Raw genomic sequence first — 25274 nt, forward strand, 5'->3', positions numbered from 1 at the left:
ATTTTACTAGTTTTGCATCTGCCACCTTACTGGATGAAATATCTGCAACTGAAAAATATTTTAAAAAATTAAATCATTATTTTTAATATAAACTAAAATATAATTATTAATATTTGAAATTAGCAAAAGATTAATCTGTCACTTATTTCTCTTTTTTTTTTTTGTGGTATTTGGGGAGTTAGAAAGAGGGTCAAACTCATAATGATTAGCAACAGGGCAAATTATTAAAAAAGAAGGGAAATAACTGAATTAGGGACGAACAAAATTTCATGACGAAATAGCAAAAAATTATGGCTGAACAAAATTTCATGACGAAATAGAAAAAATAAATTATGGTTGATCTTTTTAGTGATGAATTATCAAAAGAATTCTATCAAGCGATGAATTATAATTTAGTGATAAATTAGGGCAAATTATTTTATTTTATTTTTAAAATAGAGAAATAACTGAAATTAAAGATGAACAAAATTTCATGACGAAATAGCAAAAAATTATGGCCAAACGAAATTCCATGATGAAATAGAAAAAATAAATTATGGTTGATCTATTTAGTGATGAATTATCAAAAGAATTCTATCAAACGATGAATTATAATTTACTGATAAATTAGGGCAAATTATTTTTTTCAGAAAAAAAAAGAAGAGAAATAACTGAAATTATGAATGAGCAAAATTTCATGACGAAATAGCAAAAAATTATGATTGGACAAAATTTCATGATGAAATAGCAAAAATCGATAGCTGATCTATTTAGTGATGAATTATCAAATTTTTTTTTATCAAACGATGAATTATAATTTAGCGATAAATTAGGGCTGGTATAATAAAAAAAGATGTACAATTACCCATGATGATTAGCAACAGAGCAACAACAAATGTTGTAGACTTCATAAGAGCTTTGCCCATAATTTAATTTTTTTGCACTACAATTTCTACAAATTAATTATAACTTTTAATTGATTTTGATTGGGAAAAATGCATTATATAGGGGTAAAAGCAAATCTCACTTGTCAATTGTCATTAATGTAATCTCATGAACCATCATACTTATTTTATTCTATAAATGAGAAGTCTCCAAAATCAAACAAAAATGTCCATTAAATATTGAATAATTTTTTTTTATCCTTTTCAAAAAATAAATAGCTATTCATTTTGGTTATTTATAAGGATTTGCACTTTCTCTCTGACAACTTTAGTTTTGTAATACAAATATAGTTTTAATAAAAAGAAATTGTGACTTTTAAATTTTCTGATTCTGATGTTATGAAGTACATGCACAATGCATATGTCTAGAAACTAATTACAACATAAAAATAAGGTTTATTTACTACATTAATTATAGAGAGAAGGTCAACTTTGTCTCTCATTATATTTGTTAAAAAATACCTTCGTTGTTCGTTAATTTAGCTCAAAAATGCTCTTTAATTAGTTAAACAACTTTGGAACTATCCTTCTTATTGACGGTTACTTCAAAACAAGGAAAAGTGAGTGGATTAAATTCCTTTAAAATACAAGACATCGAATGAGAGGATATTTTCGATACACTCAACTCAAAAAATATAATAAAAGCAAGATTTAAAGAAAAACAACGACAACAGAATAGCAACATGAACAAAGCAACGCACAATATACATTTATAAAAAATGCAACATGTATATATTATTACTCAGGATCTCATAGTCCACATCAATTCAATTATAAAAAAAAAATACATCAATTTTTATTATTTGTGACTCCTTGTGTAGTAGCAATTTGCATCTTTTTCTTGGACCAACAAATGCATTTATGATGAACACAAATAAAAAATTTAGAAGATGGTCCATCTAGAATATGAGGACAACGTGCTTCACAATCCTCTGGATTATCACATACATGAAATGCTTCAACCTTAGAACTTGGAATATCTGCAACTATATAAACAAAAAATAATTAAAAACAATTCATTATTGAATACGTGATACAAGTATCAATGACTGATTTCACAGTTAAAGTATGTAATATATATGTTGAAGATAACTTTACTTGTTGATTCAATGAAAAACAAAGATAATTATAAACAATTCGTTATAGAATATGTGCAGTCTATTTGATACAAGTATTGATTTCATAATTAAAATATGTGATCTATACGTCACACGGAAATAACTTATTTGTTGCTCCAATGAAATACAAACATAATTTAAAATAAAATAGTATCCCCTTCGTCTCAATTTATGTGGTACCTTTCAAATTTCGTGATTCAAACAAATCTATCTTTGACCGTAAATCTTTCATTTATCTTTTAAACATTTTGAATTGTCAATTATTGTGACCTATATTACGTTTTACGCAGTTTACAAATATATAAATTTCATTTCAAAAAATTTAAAGATTCCATGCGCAAATTTCGATCAAACTTAAACTATTTGACTCTTAAAAAAATAAAAAAATATCATATAAATTAGGACAGAGAAATTATAGGAAGGGATGGGAGAGGATAATAATAAAAAAAGAGAGAGAAAAAAACTAACCCATGGTGATCAGCAACAAAGCAACAAAGAAAGCATACTTCATCACAATTTTGGCCATTTTTTTTCACTCTCTAAAAGAAGAAAATATTATAAACTTTGGAGTAGTGTAAATAAAAGTCTTGTTTAGCATTATATATATATAGTGGTAGAGGAATATACATTTTTTTTTTGGTTACTGATTTGAATACATTTTGCTAATAAATTAAGTGCCTTTGAAGCACACTTGGTTATAAGTTAAAATGATAAAATTAAGTCTAAAGTCATTAATAAGAATTTCTAACATATGATTTTTGGCTCGTAAGTCAAAAGTCAAAAATCAATGCAAATCTTATAAACAATTAAAGATTAATCAATCTTCACTTGAGTAAAATTGGACCTGCAACTATCTTTATGTGTCATATTTCATGTTATCAATTATGAACTGATTTAGTAAAAAGCCTAAATGTAACAAACAAAAAAAAAAGAATCGAAGATTTAACATATACTATATATATACCTTTTCAATTTTGTATAAACTATATAATTTTCTGTCGAAAACTTTAGGTTCCGATTACCCTAAATATATTGTAGGAATCCTAATTCTAAAAGGTTTACATTGGGTGATAATAAGGAAAAACATATATATTACTACCATATATACTTATTTTACTTTTATTTAAAATAATTGAACATACTATTACTTTTAATATTTATATCATACACAAATCTTTTAAGTATAATATTAAATAATTATCTTAAAATTTAAATTCCTTAATTAATGGTCCATTGACTATTCGAATTATTTCTCTCACATCAAAGTTTCCTTCTTTCAATATATTTCTATTTGATATATATATATATATATATATATATATATATATATATATATTTCTACTATATAGAAATGTGAAGACGACCGGACGACCGGACGACCAAAGGAGTCTTTTACTACTAAATAATAGGACAAATTACTTAAGTACACAACATTACTTTACCTATTCTCAATATTTCCCTACTCTTTTACTAAAATACAAAAATCCCTTATTTTTCCCCAATTCAACTTAACCGGATACTTTATTAGTTTAAGTATCCGCCCGTTATTAATTAAAGTATCCGCGCTGCTATATTATGCATCCGCCCGTTAATTTAAGTATCCGCCCGTTATTAATTAAAGTATCCGTGCCAACAACTTAATAATTTAAGTATCCGCCCTTTATTAATTAAAGTATCCGCGCTGCTATATTATGTATCCGAAAGACACTAAAAAAGGGATTTTTGGTAATTAATGAAAGAGTAGGGATAGGAAGTAATTTCCTTCTTATACTATGTGATTTGCCTAATTTTTACATAATAATATCTACCTATCCATCATCCACACAGTGAAGAGGAATTTTCTAGAAAGATAAGCCCAACGACAACCAAGGGTAAATGAGTCTTTTACTACTAAATAATAAATAATATCTAGCTATGTGACTATAAAAAGGAATTTTCTAGAATTACACTTTAGACACAAATAAAGAGACATCCTCTCTTCCCATCACTGCTCACTCTTCAGTGTTATCTCCATATCTTCTCCGGTAAGTGTTTTTTTCTCTTATGATTGTTTTTTTTTATCTTCAGTTCTCTTCTTTCATATTATTTTTTTTCATAAATTGAGTATTTCTCAACTTCATATGTATTTTGACTTGTTTGCGTAGAAATCGATTATTTAATCCTATTTTCTCTTTGATACCCAATTTATATGTCTCCTTTGTTAGATTTGATATTCAGTGGAAATGTAGAGTGCAGCGAAAAAAATAGCCACTAAATAAAACTTTAATGTTTTTATCCATTCTAAAGTTGTATTTGATTATCTATAACAACTGGAGTATTAGGAAATCTGCAGTAGTGTTGCTAGGTAGCTTATGAGGGTGCTATAATGTATTCTAGCATATTGTTAAGGCAACGTGGCTATCCACACATTGGAAGAGTAAAACAAAATACACGGACTTTTAGAAATGTAGGGCCCATTATTGTCTTCAAAGTTATCACAGTAGTTTTCTTACCTTTTTTAATATACTAATAACTTTATAACATTAAACCTGAATCGCTTCATCTTCATTAATTTTTGTTTGTATTCTCTACTTATCAATTATTGAGACTTCAATGAAAAAAAACTATATGTTGTTTGTTTCTATTTTCATTCCATAGTCTCTTCTACAATATTTTAAATCAACCTCTTATTTTTAGCATTTTTTACTTTTTCGTTTGTTATACATGTCTACTATATTAAATTTAACATATGGTTTGAATTGTTAACTTTACAGAATTTTCACTTCCTTACGATATTTGTTCGCTCCTGTGTTTCACTTCTCTCTCAGTGTGTGGTAAGTATTACTCAACTAATCCCTTATTTAAAATTATTACTATTATTTACCAGATAATTGTTTTGTGTAAAATCGTTCTGATCCCAAATATGTCAAGTAATAGAAACCATAAAAATGTGCATGCTTTTCAAAAATCAAATGCGGATAAAAATGCTAGGAGACGCGAATTATACAGATTGATGCCACCTGAAGAAAAAGAGATTCTTCTGGCACGTCGCCGAGCAAAGAGAGTTGAAATGAGAAAACATAACTTATCGGAAAGTTCAATGAATAATGATTTGGCTACTGCATCATCTTCTAATTCCACCATTATTTCTAATAGAAAGCATAAAAATGTGCATGTTTTTCAAAAATCAAATGCGGATAGAAATGCTAGGAGACGCGAATTATACAAATTGATGCCACCTGAGGAAAAAAAGATTCTTCTAGCACGTCGTCGAGCAAAAAGAGTTGAAATAAGAAAACATAACTTATATGAAAGTTCAATGAATAATGATATACCTGCTACATCATCTTCTAATTCCACCATTGTTTCTGTTGCACAAAATTCTAATCTTATTATGAGAAAATCCATGTTGCTCCTATCAGAAATAGGTAGTACTATGCCATCAGAAATTAATTATATCAAATTAAAAGAAGTATCAAATTGTCAATTTTATAAAGCCAAAAAATTTGAATATGAACTGCCTGCATTTTGTTGTAGCAATGGTTCTGTTCAATTTACTTCAAATGAGATTCTAATAGAATTAAAGAACCTTTATCTGGAAAATACAGAGCTATCAAAACATTTTAGAACTTACATTAGAATGTACAATAATATATTTGCTTTCACATCTCTTGGAGTAACTTATGACAAAGAATTAGCAAAAAGAAATAATGGTATTTATACTTTTCGGGTTCAAGGTCAGATGTATCATTTCATCAATGACTTGATTCCTACCGATAAAAAAGGAAAAAATCTCCAGTTATATTTTTTTGATAGTGAAAATGAATTACAAAATCGAATGGCATGTTCAAATAAATTAAATGAGTTTGTTGTGAGAACTTTGATGGAAATATTAAAAATTAATCCATACTCTATGTTTTTAAAATATATAATAGATGTTCCACAACTATCTGATTTTTATATTGCACTTAAGTGTGATTCTGGCTTAGATCAGCGTATATATAACTTACCAACAATATCAGAAGTTGCAGGAATATGGGTAGAACAAGATATTACTAATTCTACTCCACCACATAATCGAATATATACAAAAAGTGATAAAAGTCAATTGATAAATTATTATTACAGTTGTTATGACCCATTGCAATATCCATTGCTATTTCCATATGGTCAAGGTGGATGGCACTGTGGTATTAAGAAAATTAAATGTTCTTCAAGAACATCAACACAAATATATCGCGAACAAGAACAACTACCAAGTATAAAAAATATGTGTTCAATAGATGGACTGCTTAACATGGAAGCCGAAGTTATGCTAAAAGAAAAGCACAAACGAGACACTATTTCTTGTTGTGAATATTATTGTTACAAACTTCAAATAAGAGATGATGAAAATATAGTCTTGCATGCAGGAAGATTATTCCAACAATATGTAGTAGATGAATGGATAAAAATTGAAAGCCAACGATTAGACTTTGCTTCTTTTAATCAAGATTTAATTAGAACTGATGTGTTAGACGGAATTTTGGATGTTTTACGTAAGGGGGAAAGAGAAGCTTCACATATAGGAAAACAACGCATACTTCCACTTAGCTTTACTGGAGGTCCAAGAGATATGCGTAGACGGTATATGGATGCTATTGCATCAGTACAACATTTTGGAAAACCTGATATATTTTTTACTATAACATGTAATCCTTCTTGGCCCCAAATAGAAGAAAAACTTATATCGACTGATGAGGTACAAAATAGGCCTGATCTGGTTAGTAGAGTGTTTAGGGCAAAAATAGAAGAATTGAAAAATGATATAATGAAAAGGCATATATTTGGTAAAGTTACAGCATTTATGTATACAATAGAATTTCAAAAACGAGGGCTTCCCCATGCTCACTTTCTTATTATACTAAATGAGAATTACAAATTACTAACTCCAGAAACATATGATCGATTTGTATGTGCTGAAATACCAGATGAAAATATATATCCCTATTTATACTCACTTGTTACACAACACATGATGCATGGTCCTTGTGATAAGTTGAATCCAACAAATTCTTGTATGAAAAAAAAAGGACGTTGTAAAAATAAGTATCCTAATGAGTTTGTAGAACAAACAACTAAAGGAAAAAATTCATACCCAATTTATAGAAGACGAAATACAGGAAAAAGTGTGAAAATTAGAGGACACTTTCTTGATAACTCATGAGTTGTACCTTACAATCCATATTTACTTTGTAAATTCAACTGTCATATAAATGTAGAGATTTGTTCGGATATAAAAGTTGTTAAGTACATTTATAAATATATTTGCAAAGGACATGATAAAATAGCATTTCATATACAGACTAATGGTGTAAACCTAGAGATTGATGAAATAAAAGAATATCAATCTGCTAGGTGGGTATCACCACCTGAAGCTGCATGGAGAATATTCGCTTTTCCTATTAGCGAAATGAGTCCAAGTGTATATCATCTACAACTACATCTTGATGGACAACAACTTGTTTTCTTCAAAAGTACCGACAATATTAATAAAATTGCAAGTAATCCCATGATAAGAAAAACAATGTTGACTGGATTTTTTTTAATGAATAAATCAAATAAAGAAGCTATGGACCTAAATTTATTATATTGTGAATTTCCAGAACATTTTGTATGGTCAACAACAGATAAAATGTGGACACGTCGTAAACGAGGTCATGTTATTGGACGTGTAGTGATATGTCATCCAACCGAGGGAGAAAGATACTATCTTAGACTTCTTTTAATGAACGTAAGAGGGCCAAAATCATATGAAGATCTAAGAACTGTAAATGGAGTACAATATAATTCATTTAGGGAAGCTGCAGAAAAAAGAGAACTATTACTTTGTGATAATAATTTGGTAGAATGCATGTCTGAAGCTGCAAGTTATCAAATGCCATTCAGTTTAAGACAATTATTTGCTATGTTATTGATTTATTGTAATCCAACAAATCCTAGAGAATTATGGGAAAGATTTGAAAGCCCAATGTCTGAAGATTTCAAAAAAAGTTTGAACTTAAATGTAAGAGAAATACGTTATAAAGTATTAAATTGAATTAATGATGTTCTTCATTCGATGGGTCGTGACATTAATGAATTTGAACTAATTTCAGAATATATCAAACCTTCATCAATAGCAAGAGAAGCTAAAGAAGTTCATTACGAAAGAAATATCATTGTTAGTGAGGAAGATTTATTATTACAAAATAAATTAAACACTGAACAAAGAATGGCTTACGATATTATTCTTGATAGAGTATTGTCAAATAAATTTGGAGCATTCTATATTGATGGTCCTGGTGGAACTGGTAAAAGTTTTTTATATCGTGCTTTATTAGCTACAATAAGACACAAGGAATTTATAGCTTTAGCAACTGCAAGTTCTGGTGTTGCAGCTTCACTTCTTCCCGAAGGTCGAACTGCTCATTCTCGATTTAAAATTCCTATTGATGTCAATGAAAATTTTACTTGCAATATTAGTAAACAAAGTTCACTAGCATCTTTAATACGAGATGCACGATTAATTGTGTGGGATGAAATTTCAATGGCAAAAAAGAAAATGGTTGAAGCATTTGACTTACTTTTAAGAGATCTAATGGAAACAAATACGTTATTTGGTGGTAAAATAGTTGTTTTTAGTGGTGATTTCAGACAAACTCTTCCGATTGTTCGTAGTGAAAAAAAAGAAGATTTTATTCGTGAAAGTTTATTGTGTTCTAAAATTTGGAATCAACTTGAAAAATTACAGTTATCGAAGAATATGCGTGCAACTAAAGATCCTGAATTTTGTGAATATTTAATGAGAATTGGTGATGGAAAAGAAAAAACAAATGACCATGGAAAAATTCAAATTCCTCATTCCCTCATTATTCCTTTTACTTCTGAAAAAGAATCTCTAAATCTTCTCTTTAGAAATACTTATCCTGATTTATACACATGTTGTACAAAAACTTCGTTTATTACTTCTCGTGCTATTCTAACAACTAAAAATGATTTTGTTGATGAAATAAATGACATGTTGATCTCTCAATTTCCAAACACCGAAAAAGTGTATGTTACTATAGATGAAACTATTGATCCAAAGGATCAAAGTGAATATGAAGATTTCTTACACACTTTAAATCCTACTGGTTTACCTCCATACAAATTAACTTTGAAGAAAAATTGTCAGATTATGTTATTAAGAAATTTAAATCCTTGTGAAGGTTTATGCAATGGGACATGCTTAATATGTAATGATTTTAAACCTCATGTTATTAGTGCAACAATATCTAGCGGTGATTTTAAAAATACACATGTATTTATTCCACGAATACCACTCATGATTCAGAAGATGAAAAATTGTCTCTTCTTTTTAAGAGAACACAATTTTCTATACGATTATGTTTTGCCATGACTATAAATAAAGCTCAAGGACAAACATTAGATTTTGTTGGTATATATTTACGCGAACCTATCTTCTCTCATGGACATTTGTATGTTGCTTTATCAAGAGCGACAAGTTCTCACAGTGTCAAAGTATTAATTAGACCACCTATAATTGACGAAAATGATGATCATTCGACATATAATGTTGTCTACAATTAAATTATTGAAAAGGCCTTTTCTTGAACTTTGTGCTTTAATTTACAATGGTAAATCTCATATACAACTTACTTATATTTATCTATATTATAATATTGCTTTCATTATACATTTACCTTTAGCTTATCCTCTTATAATGTATTTTAATTGCAGATAGTTCAACATGGCGGAAAGATATACCATCAATATGATCACTCCCGATACTAAAGATTGGACCTGTAAAGTCCAAGTTGTTGATAAAAGTCGACCAAGGGACAACAAAGATAAAACTACAAAATACCAAGTCTTAATTCTGCAAGACAAAGAGGTATTTATTTTTATTAATTTATTATTGATTTTAAAATCGTAACTTTACTTCAGTTAACTAAATAATCCATTATTTTATATTTTTACTTTAATAATATGAAAAATAATAAAATAACTTTTAAATTTTTACACAACTAATCAAACTTTTTACAAATTCTTTTACAGGAGAATCAAGTTCAGGCCACTATTTACAGTACTGATATAACATATTTTGAAAAAGAATTTGCTCCTTTCAAGACTTACTTGGTATCTGTTGCACATGTGAAAGTACCACCTCTTGGATATGAAAATTCACTTAACAAATTCATTTAGACACTCGATAAAAACACCATTGTTGAACCAGTTGAAGAGGTCAAACCTCCACAGGATCCATTATCACCACCAACACGACTAGCTCTTACCACATTTGACACTTTTGAGTATCAACCCAAAGAATTTGAATTTGGTATTTATAAATTTATTTAATTATTCTTATTATTCACATAAAATCCATTGTTACTATAATAGAATATTTCTCATGATCTAATTATTCTTTCTTTATTTTTGTTTAATGCAAGATGTACTCGCCATTGTCATTAATGGTAGTGCCTCCTTCAACAAAGACTACAATTGGAAAACGAATTCAAGAGTTTATTATCATGGACAAGCTGTAAGTATATATAGAATATCACTCTTGTCATTTATCTTCATATCTTATTACTTGTTTTCAAAGAAAGGTTCTTTTTGGTTGATAGGGTTTTTTTTTCTTTTCCATTTTCGTAGTTGATGTATATACTTGTATTTAATAAAGTGATTAATTCTTTCGAGTTTCAATAACGTTGTCTTTGTAGTTGTCTTCTCCAAATGGTTACTACTTTTTTGGAGTTTAATTGTATTCTAAACATAAACCTGATGCAATAATTCATTGAGACCTGAAGACTGATTCTGTTAAGTCTTTCTAGCTGTTTCATAGTCTCATGCTTTGTTTGTTTATTGGTCACTGAAGTAAGCCTGTTCAATGTCTGGAAAGCTTTTAATTTCTGAGTGAAATGGCAAACATATTATGGGATGAATCTGGATATGTGAAAGTTGCAGATCTGCCTACTTTATACCATGTTTTAGTTACTCCTGTGTTTACTTGCTTTTTTTGCTTTTTGCTAAATAATATCGTATATAAACAATTGGTTTTAGGTTCAAAAAGTTCTCATGGTTCTACTGTAGTCAATCAATAGAGTGAAGTAAAGGTTCAATTTTAATAAGGATTGATCTTATTCCTGGTTTGTTCCTGCCCTTTTTATTTTAGATGAATTAACTTCCCAATATTGTGGAGATGTCTATTAAAAAGAAATATACTGGTTGCCCTGTTTGATTTGTTTTCTCTGGTATGATTTTCTGTTATTTCTAAAAGATCAAAATTGAATTTTGCTCAACAACTAATGATATCCAAGTTTATTAAGATTCCTGGTAGATATTAAGTTCTTGTCATGCTGTATTTATTTTTCATACCTACTTTGATTTGTTGTACTCGGAAGGGTAAAGTTTGCGAACACTCTACCTCCCCTTAACCCACATGTTATATGTCCTAGCATTTAGAGCTGACATTCCAGACAATACTTCAAATAGGACAACCCCAAAAGAGTAGACATCACACTGTTCTTTTACTTGCTGTCTTCTAAAGTACTCTGGATCCAAGTATCCAAATCAAAAACCTTTGCCACTCACTTGTCATCCACCAAAATATTTGTAGTTTTCACATCCCTATGGATGATAGTGTACCTTGCACCTGTGTGAAGATAGTGAAGACCTCTAGCTGCACCAATACAAATATCCAACCTTTGCTTCCATCATAAGGGAGGCTTATTGTGCTTGTAAAGGTTCTCTCTCAATGGCCCAGTAGCCATGTAATCATAGACTAATATCATCTCATCATTTTCTTCACAATCCCCAATCAGTGAAACTAAGTGTCTGTGAATCTCAATTTTCAATCATTTTGAATACATGTAGTACTTTGATAGATTAAAAAGTTCATCAATTTCGTTGTTCAACTCAACTCTTTTCCTTGTTCGTGGATCTTATATTTTGACTTTTATAGCACAAAAATGCTGTTATTTGTTGATAATAATCTGATTTGAATTTTATTATTTATAATGTTTTTACAATATCACATATCTCCTACAATTTTAATATTTGAAAACATCCTTCAAAACATATGCATGAAAAAACCAACAAAACTGACACTTTGGGAGGATTTTATTGATCATGAGGGAGTTAAACTTTTCAACCAACTTCATGATTACCCGATCATTCTTGCTAGGAAAATTGGGAAATCATCCTCAGGTAAAAGTGCAAATAAATTTATTTTTTCCTTTATTGAAAAATAGATGACATGATGAAACTAAAATGACATATTCAAATGCGCATAGGAACGTCGAATAGATTCGTTGGTTTGACAAGCAAATTCAATACAACAATTGAAATCAATCCTCCATATCCACAGGCTGCTGAGTTAAGGACGTGGTAATATACATTTTTATTTAATGCATCAAAATTTCAGAATATTTTGAGATATAAAAAACATCTTTAATCTTACAATCACAAAGTTTTAAAATTTCACTTTTATTTCTTTTATTTTGGATGAGCTAATATTAAGAATTTTTTGTATTTTTACTTGTTTATAGGATCAAAACAATTGAAACGAAGCTTGTTTCTTATAAGATGAAAAGTACAACTCCAATAGGCTCTATTATGTTGATTCCATTTGAGGATGAAGTTATATCTGTGGCTAACATCCAGGCACAACATCCAATGAGAACAACAACTATATTATTCTATTTTTAAATTTTTTTTAATCTCTCAGTAAAAAATAATATTGGTATATTCAATTTGAAGGGACAAGTATTTAATGTTGAGGCTGAATTGTCCCTTGCAAGTAAGCATCAACGCTTTAGTGTGTTAGCATGCTCAAATTGTAAGCAATTGTTCACGAGATATAATGTGCGAAGGGAAATATACTGCACAAGTTGTCACCGATCCACACATCTTATTCCTAGGTATATTTGCTCTTCTACAAAATTAATAATAACTAATTAAGATTATTTATTTTGTTTGTTCAAAGAATTGAATGTCTTAACTAACCATTATTTTAAAATATTTTCATTAATTATCAAAACAGATGTCAATTTGAAGTTACTATTAAGGACAACAGCGGTTTTGCAATAGCTATTGTTTCGGATGAAATTGCAGAGAAAATGTTGCACCTCACTTCAGAAGAAATTTATGAAATTTGCTTCATCAAGGTACATATTACTTTTTGCTCACCAAATAATCACAAAAAACCTGTTCTGATTTTGTATTTTCTTATAAACTATGTCGCTAGCTTGTAACAGTTAAAGGAATCTACGATGAAATGTTCTAACTCACTACTGTCTAAATTAAATGCACATAATAACATCGCAAGTAGTAATCCTAAAAATATCTACCCTACATTATAAAGTAGGCAATAATCTTATCTTGCGTGTGAAGATATGTAATTTTCAATTACTTATTTTTAGATTACTAATCATATATGTATATATGTAATTAAATTATGGCCAATTACTTTCTTTAATTATGTGAAAATATACTATCTAACTTTTAAGAGTTTCAACTAAGTGAACATATAACTTCCTTAACTTGAAAAGGATACTATAGCTCTATAGGCTTAGAATTCTAGCATAAGAAAATTTGTAATAAAGATTCATTTTGTATAATGTAAGTTGTGAAGACCTTTATAGTAGGAAGAACTTGAGCTCACAGCTTTCCAACAATATCTCGTCAGTTCCTTATCAAATAGCATAAAATGTTGTAAATGATGAGGGAATGGAAACTTACCTTCAATAGACAAATATCTGGTGAATCACCCAACTTATACTTTTTGTTGTCTCTTTACAATTAACTTTCTTTATAACATCTTACATAGTTACCCATTGGCTGAGAACTTTATGCCTAAACTGTAATGTGCACCTACCACAATAGGCGTCACCGTTTTAGAACTGCTGCATGTGTGGCTCTGATTAGTTGAAAGACCTTTAATATTGAATTTGAGTTCAGATGTAAATACATAAACATAGAGATAATGATTTTCCTTTAAAAACAAATTTAGTATCTTTTTTGTGATTCACTTTTCTTTCCTCGTCTACTTTTTTTTATTTGAAAATTCATGATCCTTGCATATGATATTGTTGTTGAACATCTTCTTTTATGGTAAAAATATCGGATCTCTTTCGATTTGTCTGTTCGCTTTATTTCTTATTATTATATATAATATATATAAAATATTAATGATTTTGTTATTATTAATCATTCTTTTCCATTTTTTCAGAAAGAAACATTATCCCTCCAAAATGTGGAAGATGAATTGAACGGCAAGATATTTAACATTCAAATAAAAAGGCTATTCACAAAAAAATTGGATGCAACACAAAAATTATCCATTTTGTCTTACCTGGAGAAACAAGATGTGATTCATAAATCAATGGCATCTACGATAGTCAATATTACAGATGCGAAAAAGCGCACAATTGAACATCTTAGTTCAGGGGAAAAAGAATATCCAAGCATGGAAATGAAAAATCCTCCCATGAAAAAGAATTAAAAGGTATTTGAATTATTTTGTACATTGTTTAAAAGTTCATCTTTGCAATTGACTAATATAAATAGGATTTTCTTCTCTTTGTATTTATTTTCTTTGAATTCAATTCAGTCTCAAGACACATTATCTTTGATTGTTTTGAATTGCAGTTGGAACACTTTTGTTGTGATTCTCGAAACAGTCATTTTTTGCACTCTTTTGATGTTGCCACTGTATGCCGTGTTTTGCAAGCTTTTGATGTTGCTATGTGGATGCCTTATGTTCCTGTTCGTTTGCGGAAATTGAAAATATTTTCTCCTAGAATAGCAGGTTAGTTAAAAATTTATCTTTTTACAGGTACTCCATTTATCAACTTAAATAAAAATATATTATTTCTGCTGTTATAATTATTGTTATGACTAAAGACTATTGAGTTCATTTTTAGTTCCTAAAAGATGATGTAACTTTCCTCTATTGATCTTGTTGGAATAACCACCTTAAACTGATAGATTCAAAAACGACAATACGAAATAACAGTTAGTAATTAAAAACTTGTGAAATCAAACCTGTTTGGTAAAACGGTTTGCCTATTTGATTTATATTTCTTCTGCAAATTTGTCTAAATTAAAAATAACAAGATATAATTAATCCTCTTATATCTATATTATTATTTGAATCTTTCAACCATAGAAAGACTTTGATTATCCTTGATTAATGTTCAGTCCATGATTTCACATTATCTATCTAGAAAAAGATGATGAGAATAATCCTATATACTATATGCAAAGCTTGGGAAAGCTTTATGCTAATTCTAGATGAGACTTAGTACTATATACTCTGCACATGTTATGTTATTTTATATTTTGCTTGTGATGAACCCTATATGGTTACGCTCACTCTCCCCCTACCCTCCAAATCAGTCAATTAGCACTTTCTGTATGAAGTAAGTCTCATTAAAATAATAAAATTGATCCAAATTCTGCCATAGACTTTGGTCAAACACTGTTACTGCAATGCTATTTCTCAATACTATATAAACTTTACGAATTCTTATAATTTTTCATCAGATTTTATTTTTGCATCATACTATATTTTCTTTGTCTATATAAGTTAAAATTTTGGTTCAGTTACTCGGTTTCTACCTTTTCATGATTGATTGTTACTTGAGATTCTTACCGTCGCGATCATATGTCCATATAGTATCTGCTCAAGATCTACATGTGAATCTCTTGAACTAAATTTCTCCAACACAAGTTTAAACTAAATAAAAAAAAATTCATAAATTTTTGTCCAGATTGATTAATCCTTTGACATTACCGTCACAATTTTGAATCAATTTCTTTATGAATAATGCTCCTTTAGTCTTATATATAATATAGTTTGAGTTGTTTCTTATGAATTGCCAAGATTTTCTTTGCCTATATGGGTTAAAATCTTGGATGAGTATTGTCATTTTTTAAGCCTATTGAGCTTTGTTCCAGTTTGTTTGGTCATATTGTCACTATGCTTTCTCAACTGTTTTTTTCCAATCTTTTACTATAATATTATTCTTTAACTTAGATCTCATTTCATACATTTGTAATTCATGCTTTAAGTTCTAAACATTTGGCTTTGTTTTTTTCTTTCACTACTTCTCATCATGCTCATTCTATGTTGTATAAATTATGTGATTATGTGACATTTAATCCCTCAATTTTAATGTAACAGGTGATTTTGATCAAAGATGATCCAGAAAATCCAAGCATGAAAGATGCATCTGTTTTTGTCTAATTTAATCCCTCAATTTTAATGTAACAGGTGATTTGATCAAAGATGATCTAGAAAATCCAAGCATGAAAGATGCATCTGTTTTTGTCTAATTTAAAATAGTATGTAAATGTATGTAATTAGCACTCCCACATAAGGAAATGTTAGACTATGTAAGTATCTCACTGAATATTTAATGAACAAATTTGGCAGCTATAATGTGTTTAAACTCATTAATTATAGATCCATTATAAATACGCAATTTTTTGAAATCGAAATGTACATGTAAAGTAGCCACAATGTTTTATGGCTAACATGTATTCGTATGTATGGAACTAATTCCAAACTGAGATTTTAGTATTGAAGGGGATTTTCATCTTGGTTAAGGAATCTTGGTGAAATGTATTGTCTTGCTACTGTATAATTTTGTGTTTTGTTGCAAACCCCTTTTACTCTACTGGGGAAAATCAATGAATCCCCAGATAAAGTTCGAGTTTTCGATGTTTTGATTGTTATTTTTAGTTTTTTCCTATTATTGTGTAGCTATGGCTAGATTCAAGAGTAAAGTGAATTGTTTTGGTATTGTAGAATTTTGTGTATTGCAACCCCTTCTACTCTCCTGGAACACTGATGGACCCCAGATATCAAACAGAAGTAAAATTATGATAAAATTTTAAACGTTGCACGGGCAAACACTCATCTAGTATATATATATATATATATATATATATATATATATATATATATATATGTATGTATATAGTAGTACAGATTACAGAAGAATGAAAAGTTTTATTTAGTAATCAAATAGAGAAATTAATGACATAATATTGAAGTTCATATTCATTAATATAGAAGATCGAACATATCAAGAGTCGATACATCAACAATAAAAATTTATCCGCACTTAATTCATGTAAATCAAAAATATTGAGTGCGAATAAATTTTTATCACGACATCAATTTTCGGGTTTAACACCATTCTTGGGTACTAAAGTCTTTTCAAATTCTGTCTTGGACAAGCAAAAACATCTATGAAAAATACATATTGGAATAAAACAATAAGTACAATCTTTTGCATGATGACATTTTTGCACTTGTGCCTCTACCACTTTACTGGATGGCATATCTGCAACTAAAAATAATTAAACAAATCAAATTATCATTTCACATATATACCAAAAATCTATCACTAATTTTATTAGCGATAAATTATCAAGAAATAAATTAAATAAATAACAAGTCATAGATAAAATTTGTAACGAAACAATAAAGTTTGATGACTAACTTATTTAGCGATGAATTATTAAAAAATCTTTGAAAATAGAGAATTATTTAGCGAAAAAATTAGAGATAGAAAGAGATGATAATAAATAGGGATAATTACCCAGGATGATTAGCAACAGAGCAACAACAAATGTTGAAAACTTCATAAGAGCCTTCCCCATTATTTTATTTTGCACTGAAATTTCTACTAATTAATTATAATTTTTCATTGATTTTGATTTGGGGCACAACATTATATAGGGGTAAAGACAAATCCCCATTTGTGATTAATGTAATCTCACATAAGGTGACTAATTATGACTAGATTAAAAGTAGGTCAAAACCAATTACTTTTAATGAAAAATTACATAAATATACCACTTATTTTATCATATTCATTAATATTTTCTATCATTTAAAAATATTACAAAAATATCTCTCTCCTATTCTCAGATACATCACTTTCCTGATGTATTAAGACGTACTCAATGTACTGAGACATTGAGTGGTGTATTCGAAATCGAGACGCAATATATCAAGATGTTGAGCTATGTATTCAAAATCACTTTACACGATGTATCGAGACGTTTTGGAATGTATCCAGATTCTACCAAATAGAAGAGATTTTTGTAATTTGAAAAAAAGTAGGGATATAATATAATTAGCTCTTAACACTATAAAATTCGTATAAAATTTCCAATTTTAATACCTATAGGCTTTAAGATATCAACTTAGAATTATAGGATATAATTTTCTCAATAACGTAAATATATTCCCATAAATTTTATAACAATTAGGACATATAAAAGTTTGTAAATATGACTTATTAAGAAACCGAGTACCTAGCTATCTTAATTAAGAGTTTCATGTGAAACGAAAAAAATAAATAATACAATTCTCAGTATAAAAGTAATTAATCTACCAATTATATACTAATACAATCACAACTTAATAATTTTTCTAAAAGTAACATTTTTGTGCGTGGTTTAATTTACTTTCTTACCTTTTGTTGTGTAAATACAACTTATTAGGAAAATATTTAATTATGAATTCTGAGGTTTAGAGTTAGAACTTCAAAATAAGTCTATAAAAATATGATCCGTTTAAAATTTGACTGTATTAATGATTCGACTATTAATTAGTAATTCAATGTATTGTAATCCATTCAAATTCAATGCATCTTTAGGCTAATAATAAAAAATTTAATATGTTAAATGAGAAATATAGAAAAAAATCAAATAAAGAAATGATAACTTTTTAATTTAAAGAATTAGAGATTCAACTATGATTTATTGTCTAGCCATCCTGATTCAATCCAAATAAATTTTGTGCACGATTGTATAATGATTCTTCATTTGTCAATTTTAACATGTTCAAATTTATCTTAAAACACTCGTTGTAGAGTACGGAAGGTAAAAATAATTAAACACAAATTTTTATTTTTTAAAAAAACCTACATTATTGACATAAGTTGTTATGTTATTTTATGACATAACTTGTGAAATATAATGATATCAACATATAAATTTATACTGCGATAAAATTATTTGTTATATTGGTGTCAAAAATATATAATGTTATGCCTTTTACAAAATAACTTACAGTTATAATACGAAAATATAAATTGATGTCACACAAAAAAAAGATCGTATATGTTAATTTATTTAATTAATTGGATTTGACATTTGTTTTGGTACTATTGTTCTATGTGTTCAAAACGTTGAAGTATCTATTGTCTTGCTTAAATCGTGTAAAAAATGTAATTACAAAGTTCACAAAGGTCTGAATATTAAATATATACATTTTAAGTAAAATAAATAAATTACTCTAATATAAAAAAATTTAAAGTCCACATTTATTTAGGATATTGAAACATCATATATATAAATAAAATCAATAGTAAAAATTTATCCATATTTAATTTATGTAAACATAAAATATCAAATACAAATAAAATTTTTCACAACATTCTCAATTATTAGGTGCTAAAGCAACTTCAAATTTTAATTTGTCAAATTTAGCACCTTCAAACTTTAACTTGTCAAAGCAAAGACACCTATTTAAAATACAAAAACCATATAAACCTTGAAACTCACAATATAAATTACAATCCTCATTTTCCACACAAAAGAACCCTTCCCATCTGCCGGAAGAAACATCTGCAACTAAAATATTTAAACAAATCAAATCATCATATAGACTGAATTATCGTTAATTTTATTTAGCGATGAATAATTAAAAACTTATATAAAATAATAAATTTTTTAATGATAAATTATGACAAGAGAGAATAAGAAGGGACAAAACAATGATGATTAGCAACATGGCAAATTATAAAAAATAATTGAAATTAATGACAAAAATTTTATAGTTAAACAACAAAATTTATTACTAATCCATTTAACAATGATTTATTGAAAAGATTCTATCAAATAACAAATAATTTAGTGATAAATTAAGGATAGAGAATGATAGCAATAATAATACTAATAAAGAGGGATAATTACCCATGATGGCTAGCAATAGAGCAACAATAATAAATGTTGAAATATTGATAAGAGGCTTTCCCATATTTTATTTTGTGTTGCTCTGCAATTTTTTTTAAAATGACTTTGATTTGGAGCAAAGTATTATAAAACATTATATAGTGGTGTTAAAAGATGAGTTGTTAATGACTTGTCAATAGTTATTTGGATTAAATATTCTTAAAAATCGAATCAAAACCAAATCTACTTAGATTTTATTAAATTTTATCTCATGTAAGGGTCTTAAAGGTTAAGTTAATAAATGATTTGTCAATAATTATTTGGATTAAAATAAAATTTTAAAAATACAGGTTAAAATCAAATCTACTTTTTATATTAGAATTTCTCTAATTAATTTTGGTCAAAAGAATTAATTCTCTGGAAATTTTGGCAAATAGACACTATAATAAATTTAATTATATTTCATAGTTATAATTTGCATAGACTGTAGCTACGATTTAAGTTGTATGTTTGTATAATTCGCGGATACATTTGTACAATTAAGCTATTTTTGTATAGACTCGAGTACCTAGCTATCTTAATATGGAGTTTCTTGTGGAAAGGAAAAATGATTTTATCACTGTAAAATTAATTAATCTACCAATTATTAAATAAAATTCCAAATATTCTTTTATAATTTTTCTAAAATTAATTTTTCTTGGTGTAGTTTGATTTATTTCTTTATCTTTTTATGCAAATAAAACTTAATTAGGAAAATATATAATTATGCATTCTGAGGATTAGAGTAAGAACTGCAAAATAAGCATATGAAACTATGATCCATCTGAATTTGACCAAATTAATGATCGATCATTTAATAGTTAAAATTTGGCCAGATTAATGACTCGATCATTTATTAGTTTAACTTTGACCAGATTAACAACTCAATCATTTATTAATTAATTAATTTTAATTCTTTCAAATTCAATCTTTTGGGCTAAGTATGTTGTCAAAATTTGATCCATAAAAAATCTTATTAAATATTTTATTTATTTATTTAATATAATATATAGTTATAGTAAAGAAGAATAAAAAGCTTAATATGTTAATAAAACAAATTATAAAAATCAGATAAGGAAATTATAACTTTCTAGGAATTAGACTGGTTTAACTATGATTAGGATGAAAATTTAATTATAATTATTTAAGAAAAATAGTAAATCACAGTTTTATCTATTGTTATCGTTTACTGAAGGATAAAGGGATCACTCAATCAACATGTCTAAGAACATAAAATGCTTTATTTTGATATAATATAAATTTTAGAGTTCGTGCCTTGTACAGTTGTACATGTAGAGTACATCAAATTATTAAAAAAAAAACTTATTAAGTTTTAAAGGCATGTTATGGGATTGAATACCACAATTTAAAATAAAAGACGCAAAAAAGAGTTGAATATGAGTCTGTTCACCTGTCAATATAATCTGCCATGTAGACCATTTATTATTACTTTCTTCGTTCATATTTACTTATCCAATATATTAAAAGTAGTTTTCCGACTTCACTTTTCTAGTTCGGAATATCAAGAGATATTTATCATTTTGTGTCTATTTTACCTTGCTATAAAATTTTACTCCCTCCTTTTCATATTAGATGAACATTTTTTATTTTTACACAGTAATTAAGAAATAATTAATAGCTTTCTTTACTATTTACAAGGGTCATATTAATTAGCCTCTTGAAAAAAGAAATTTTTAGATTTAACTTTTTTGTTTAAACTTCCAAAGGTCATATTAATAGTAGGGGTAAAATAAGAAAAAATTACTCCCTCCGTCCCATATTATAAGTCACCTTTTTCATTTGCACTTGCATTAAGAAATAAAGTAATTTTACCCTTATACCCTTATTTAATGTTTGCTTATGACAACTTTGTAATAAATGATGAAATGTTAGATTTCAAAAACATAAATGCATTTGGATGAATTTAATGTTTGCTTATGACAACTTTGTAATAAATGATGAAATGTTAGATTTCAAAAACATAAATGCATTTGGATGACTATTTAAATTTTACTTTTTGGAGCCAAATTTTTTCACCAATTGATCCAAAAAATTTTAAAAAACAAGTTTTTCCCACCTCAATTTTCCTATATATTTTGTGTAAAATATTTTTTAAAAATTTTTATATATAAATTCTTAAAGCAAACATGACAACATCACAAAATATTCAAATTCCATTACTTCAAATTAATCTAAATTTTCCTGCAGAATCTGCTGTTGTTGATAATGAAATTAGACGACAAATGAATTTTAGTTCTAGTTCGACGAATCATTTATTTTTTGATTTAAATGGTGCATAACTCCTTTATTTGGATCTTGATTTTTTCTCAATTTGGCCTTCACATGTTTTGGTTGAGTCTTCTATTTTTACATCCTTTGAACTTTTTGAAATGTCATCTTCCTTGATAAAATTTGTTGAAGCTTCAACTTTCAAGATTATTTTTGAATTTTTTTTTCATCATTTATTTAATTTGTTTGTTGATATTTTTTTTTCAAAATCAGATTTTATAGAATAGGTAGTGAATAAAGAAAATAGTTAATTAATGAATGAAGTACTCTCCCAATGAAATTAATTACTTGTAGATTTCCTAGGTTAGTCAAAGTAAATATATTTTCAAGATCAATTAATTAATCAATCAAGGGTATAATGGGTAAAATATGGTAATTTATGCATAAATTTTATAAAATGACATATATTGTGGTCCAACTATTTTTAGAAATGGGTGATTTATAATATGGGACGAAGGGAGTAATTAATTCTCTCTTGATTTAGTAAGTAATCAAATAATATAGGACAAATAGTTTTAGTAAGATGTCCATCAAATATGGAACGGAGGAAGTATTCATTTTTCAAATTTAGATAACTTATAATTAATATGAGTGATATAGTAAAATTACCTCTCCATTTATTATTTCTTATGAAGTATGTCAAGTCAAACATGGACGGAAGAAATACGTGATTTTAATAGATTCATTTATTATATATCACATGTGCTTTGATATCAACTTGCAAGCCGATGCATCAATAATAAAAAATTATCCCCCCTTTTAATTTATGTAAACATAAAAATTAAATGTGATAATTTTTTTATCACAACATTATCAATTTTTGGGTGTTGAAGCCACTTCAAACTTTGGCTTGGCCCAACAACCACAACTATTAAGAAAACAAACACCATAGAAACCTTGCAACCCACAAAATAAAGAACAATCATAATTCTTCTCACAAGAGAGCCCTGCCCACACGCTGGATGAAAAATCTGCAGCTAAAATATTTTTAAAAATCAAATTAATTATCATCTGACAAAAATCTATCGCTAATTTTATTTAGCGATGAATTAATAATAAAATTATATTAATAATCAATTATTATATAGAGAGAAATAATAATAGAGATAGTTACCCATCACTACTAGCAACATAGCAACAACAACAAATGTTGAAAACTTGATAAGAGCCTTCCCCATATTTTTTATTTTATTTTGCTTTGCAATTTCTTTTTAATTGATTTTGATTTGGAGCAAAGTATTATACACCATTATATAGGGGGTAAAAGAAAATCTCTTGTAATTAATATAATCTCATGAAGGGGTCTTAAAAGGTGAGTTAAAATAAATGACTTGTCAATAGTTATTTGTATTAAAATAAATTTTAAAAACAAGTCAAATCAAATCTACTTAAAAAAAAATAAGAATCATATTTAGGATTTCTCTTATTAATTTTGGTCAAAATAATTAATTCTCTCTCCCTTATTGACCATTATTTTTATAAATATTATATTACTTTCAATGACGGATTCAGGATTTTAAAATCATAGGTACTCACTCTTTAATATAAATGCATAATTATTTTAATTAATGTGAAAATAAAAAAAGCTTATTGTTACAAATAAGACTTCTAGTCACAAGTTACCGAGCAAAACTACGATTAACTAATATACATATTTATTTGAGAAAAATATTTTAATATAAACAAAAAAATTGAGAATTTTTTTTTCTAGTAATATGATTTTCGACGACTTTTCATAGTTTGAAGATATTGGATAATTGTATCATACATGCATGCTTACAATTACAAATAGGAAAAAGGACAAATATACCCCCGAATTATTATAAATGATATGTGTATACCCTTCGTTATACTTTACGTATGTATATGCCTTTGCCGTCAATTTTTTAGGTTGTGTATTCCCTCAACCCAAACGGAGGGACATGAGGCATCATCCTAGACATTCATTCGATTTTAATTTATTTACCAAAAACTAAAATTACCCACTCAACTATCCATATCTAAGATCCAATTAAGACCCGAATTAAACACCAAACCCAACTTAAAATCAAATCCTAATTTCCAAATTCGTTGAGCCTGATTCAATTGAGGCTTTTAACAGATAGTGTTGCTGAGATGATTTCCCACAGAATTGCATTTTTAATTATCATTTTGGTGGCATGATGCGGCAGCGATGTCGTGATTGAGAACCATCAAGGGTGGTGCTGCCTTCAAATCCAATTTGGATGTGTTCTTTTGTGTCTTTTAGGTCTTTTTGATGAGTTAGGCTAGCGATGGGGTGACACCTCTTTTTGCATTAGCTCTGTCGACATGTCGGAGCTCCGTTGCCGGCTATCAAAAGAGATTAATGAACGATACCACTGATTAAATTTTTCTTTTGGAAAACTTAGATTAGAGGGTGGAGAACGATCCATAAGAAATTGAGGCAATAAGAAATTGTATGTCCCACAAATTGCAATACCGGAGAACAAAAAACAATTTCCCACAAAATTGCAACAATGGAGAATAATGCATAGATTAAAGGTGGAGGACAAATGTTTTGAAGGGTGGAGAACAATGCATTTGAGGTTAAAATCCTCAGTTGGATTACACAGCAGAATAATAATCTCAAACGCTGGCATATTGACGAATTTGGAGGCTGCTATCTGGCGATTTTGGGAACATATTTTTAATTCGGGTCTTAATTGGATCTTAGAAATGGATAGTTGAGTGGGTAATTTTATTTTGAGGTAAATAAATTAAAATCGGATGAATGCCTAGGATGATGCCACGTGTCCCTCCGCTTGGGTTGAGGGTATACACAACCTAAAAATTTGACGGCAAGGGTATATACATACGTAAAGTATAACGAAGGGTATACACATACGTAGAGTATAACGAAGGGTATACACATACCATGCATTTACGATAGTTCAGGGGTATATTT

General features: G+C 28.0%; 1 protein-coding gene across 1 annotated transcript; it reads left to right on the top strand.

Annotated features, from left to right (window-relative positions):
* Positions 1-12122: 12122 nt before the first annotated feature.
* Positions 12123-16381, top strand: LOC125826926 (uncharacterized). The gene is made up of 5 exons (XM_049506281.1): positions 12123-12250; positions 12337-12430; positions 12592-12706; positions 14693-14852; positions 16320-16381. The coding sequence occupies exons 1-5, from the start codon at positions 12127-12129 to the stop codon at positions 16379-16381; spliced, it is 555 nt and encodes a 184-aa protein (XP_049362238.1). The 5' UTR covers positions 12123-12126.
* The last annotated feature ends 8893 nt before the right edge of the window (positions 16382-25274 follow it).

Source organism: Solanum verrucosum, unplaced genomic scaffold, assembly GCF_900185275.1.
Source record: "Solanum verrucosum unplaced genomic scaffold, falcon-dt-bn FXZP01000125.1, whole genome shotgun sequence".
Taxonomy (NCBI): domain Eukaryota; kingdom Viridiplantae; phylum Streptophyta; class Magnoliopsida; order Solanales; family Solanaceae; genus Solanum; species Solanum verrucosum.

Bases quoted from the DNA above. Each gene is read 5' to 3' on its own strand.
- LOC125826926 (XM_049506281.1), top strand. From the start codon at position 12,127: ATGAAAAAACCAACAAAACTGACACTTTGGGAGGATTTTATTGATCAT. The intron at 12,707-14,692 runs GCACAACATCCA...TTTGAATTGCAG, and splicing joins TATCTGTGGCTAACATCCAG to TTGGAACACTTTTGTTGTGA. The intron at 14,853-16,319 runs GTTAGTTAAAAA...TTAATGTAACAG, and splicing joins ATTTTCTCCTAGAATAGCAG to GTGATTTGATCAAAGATGAT.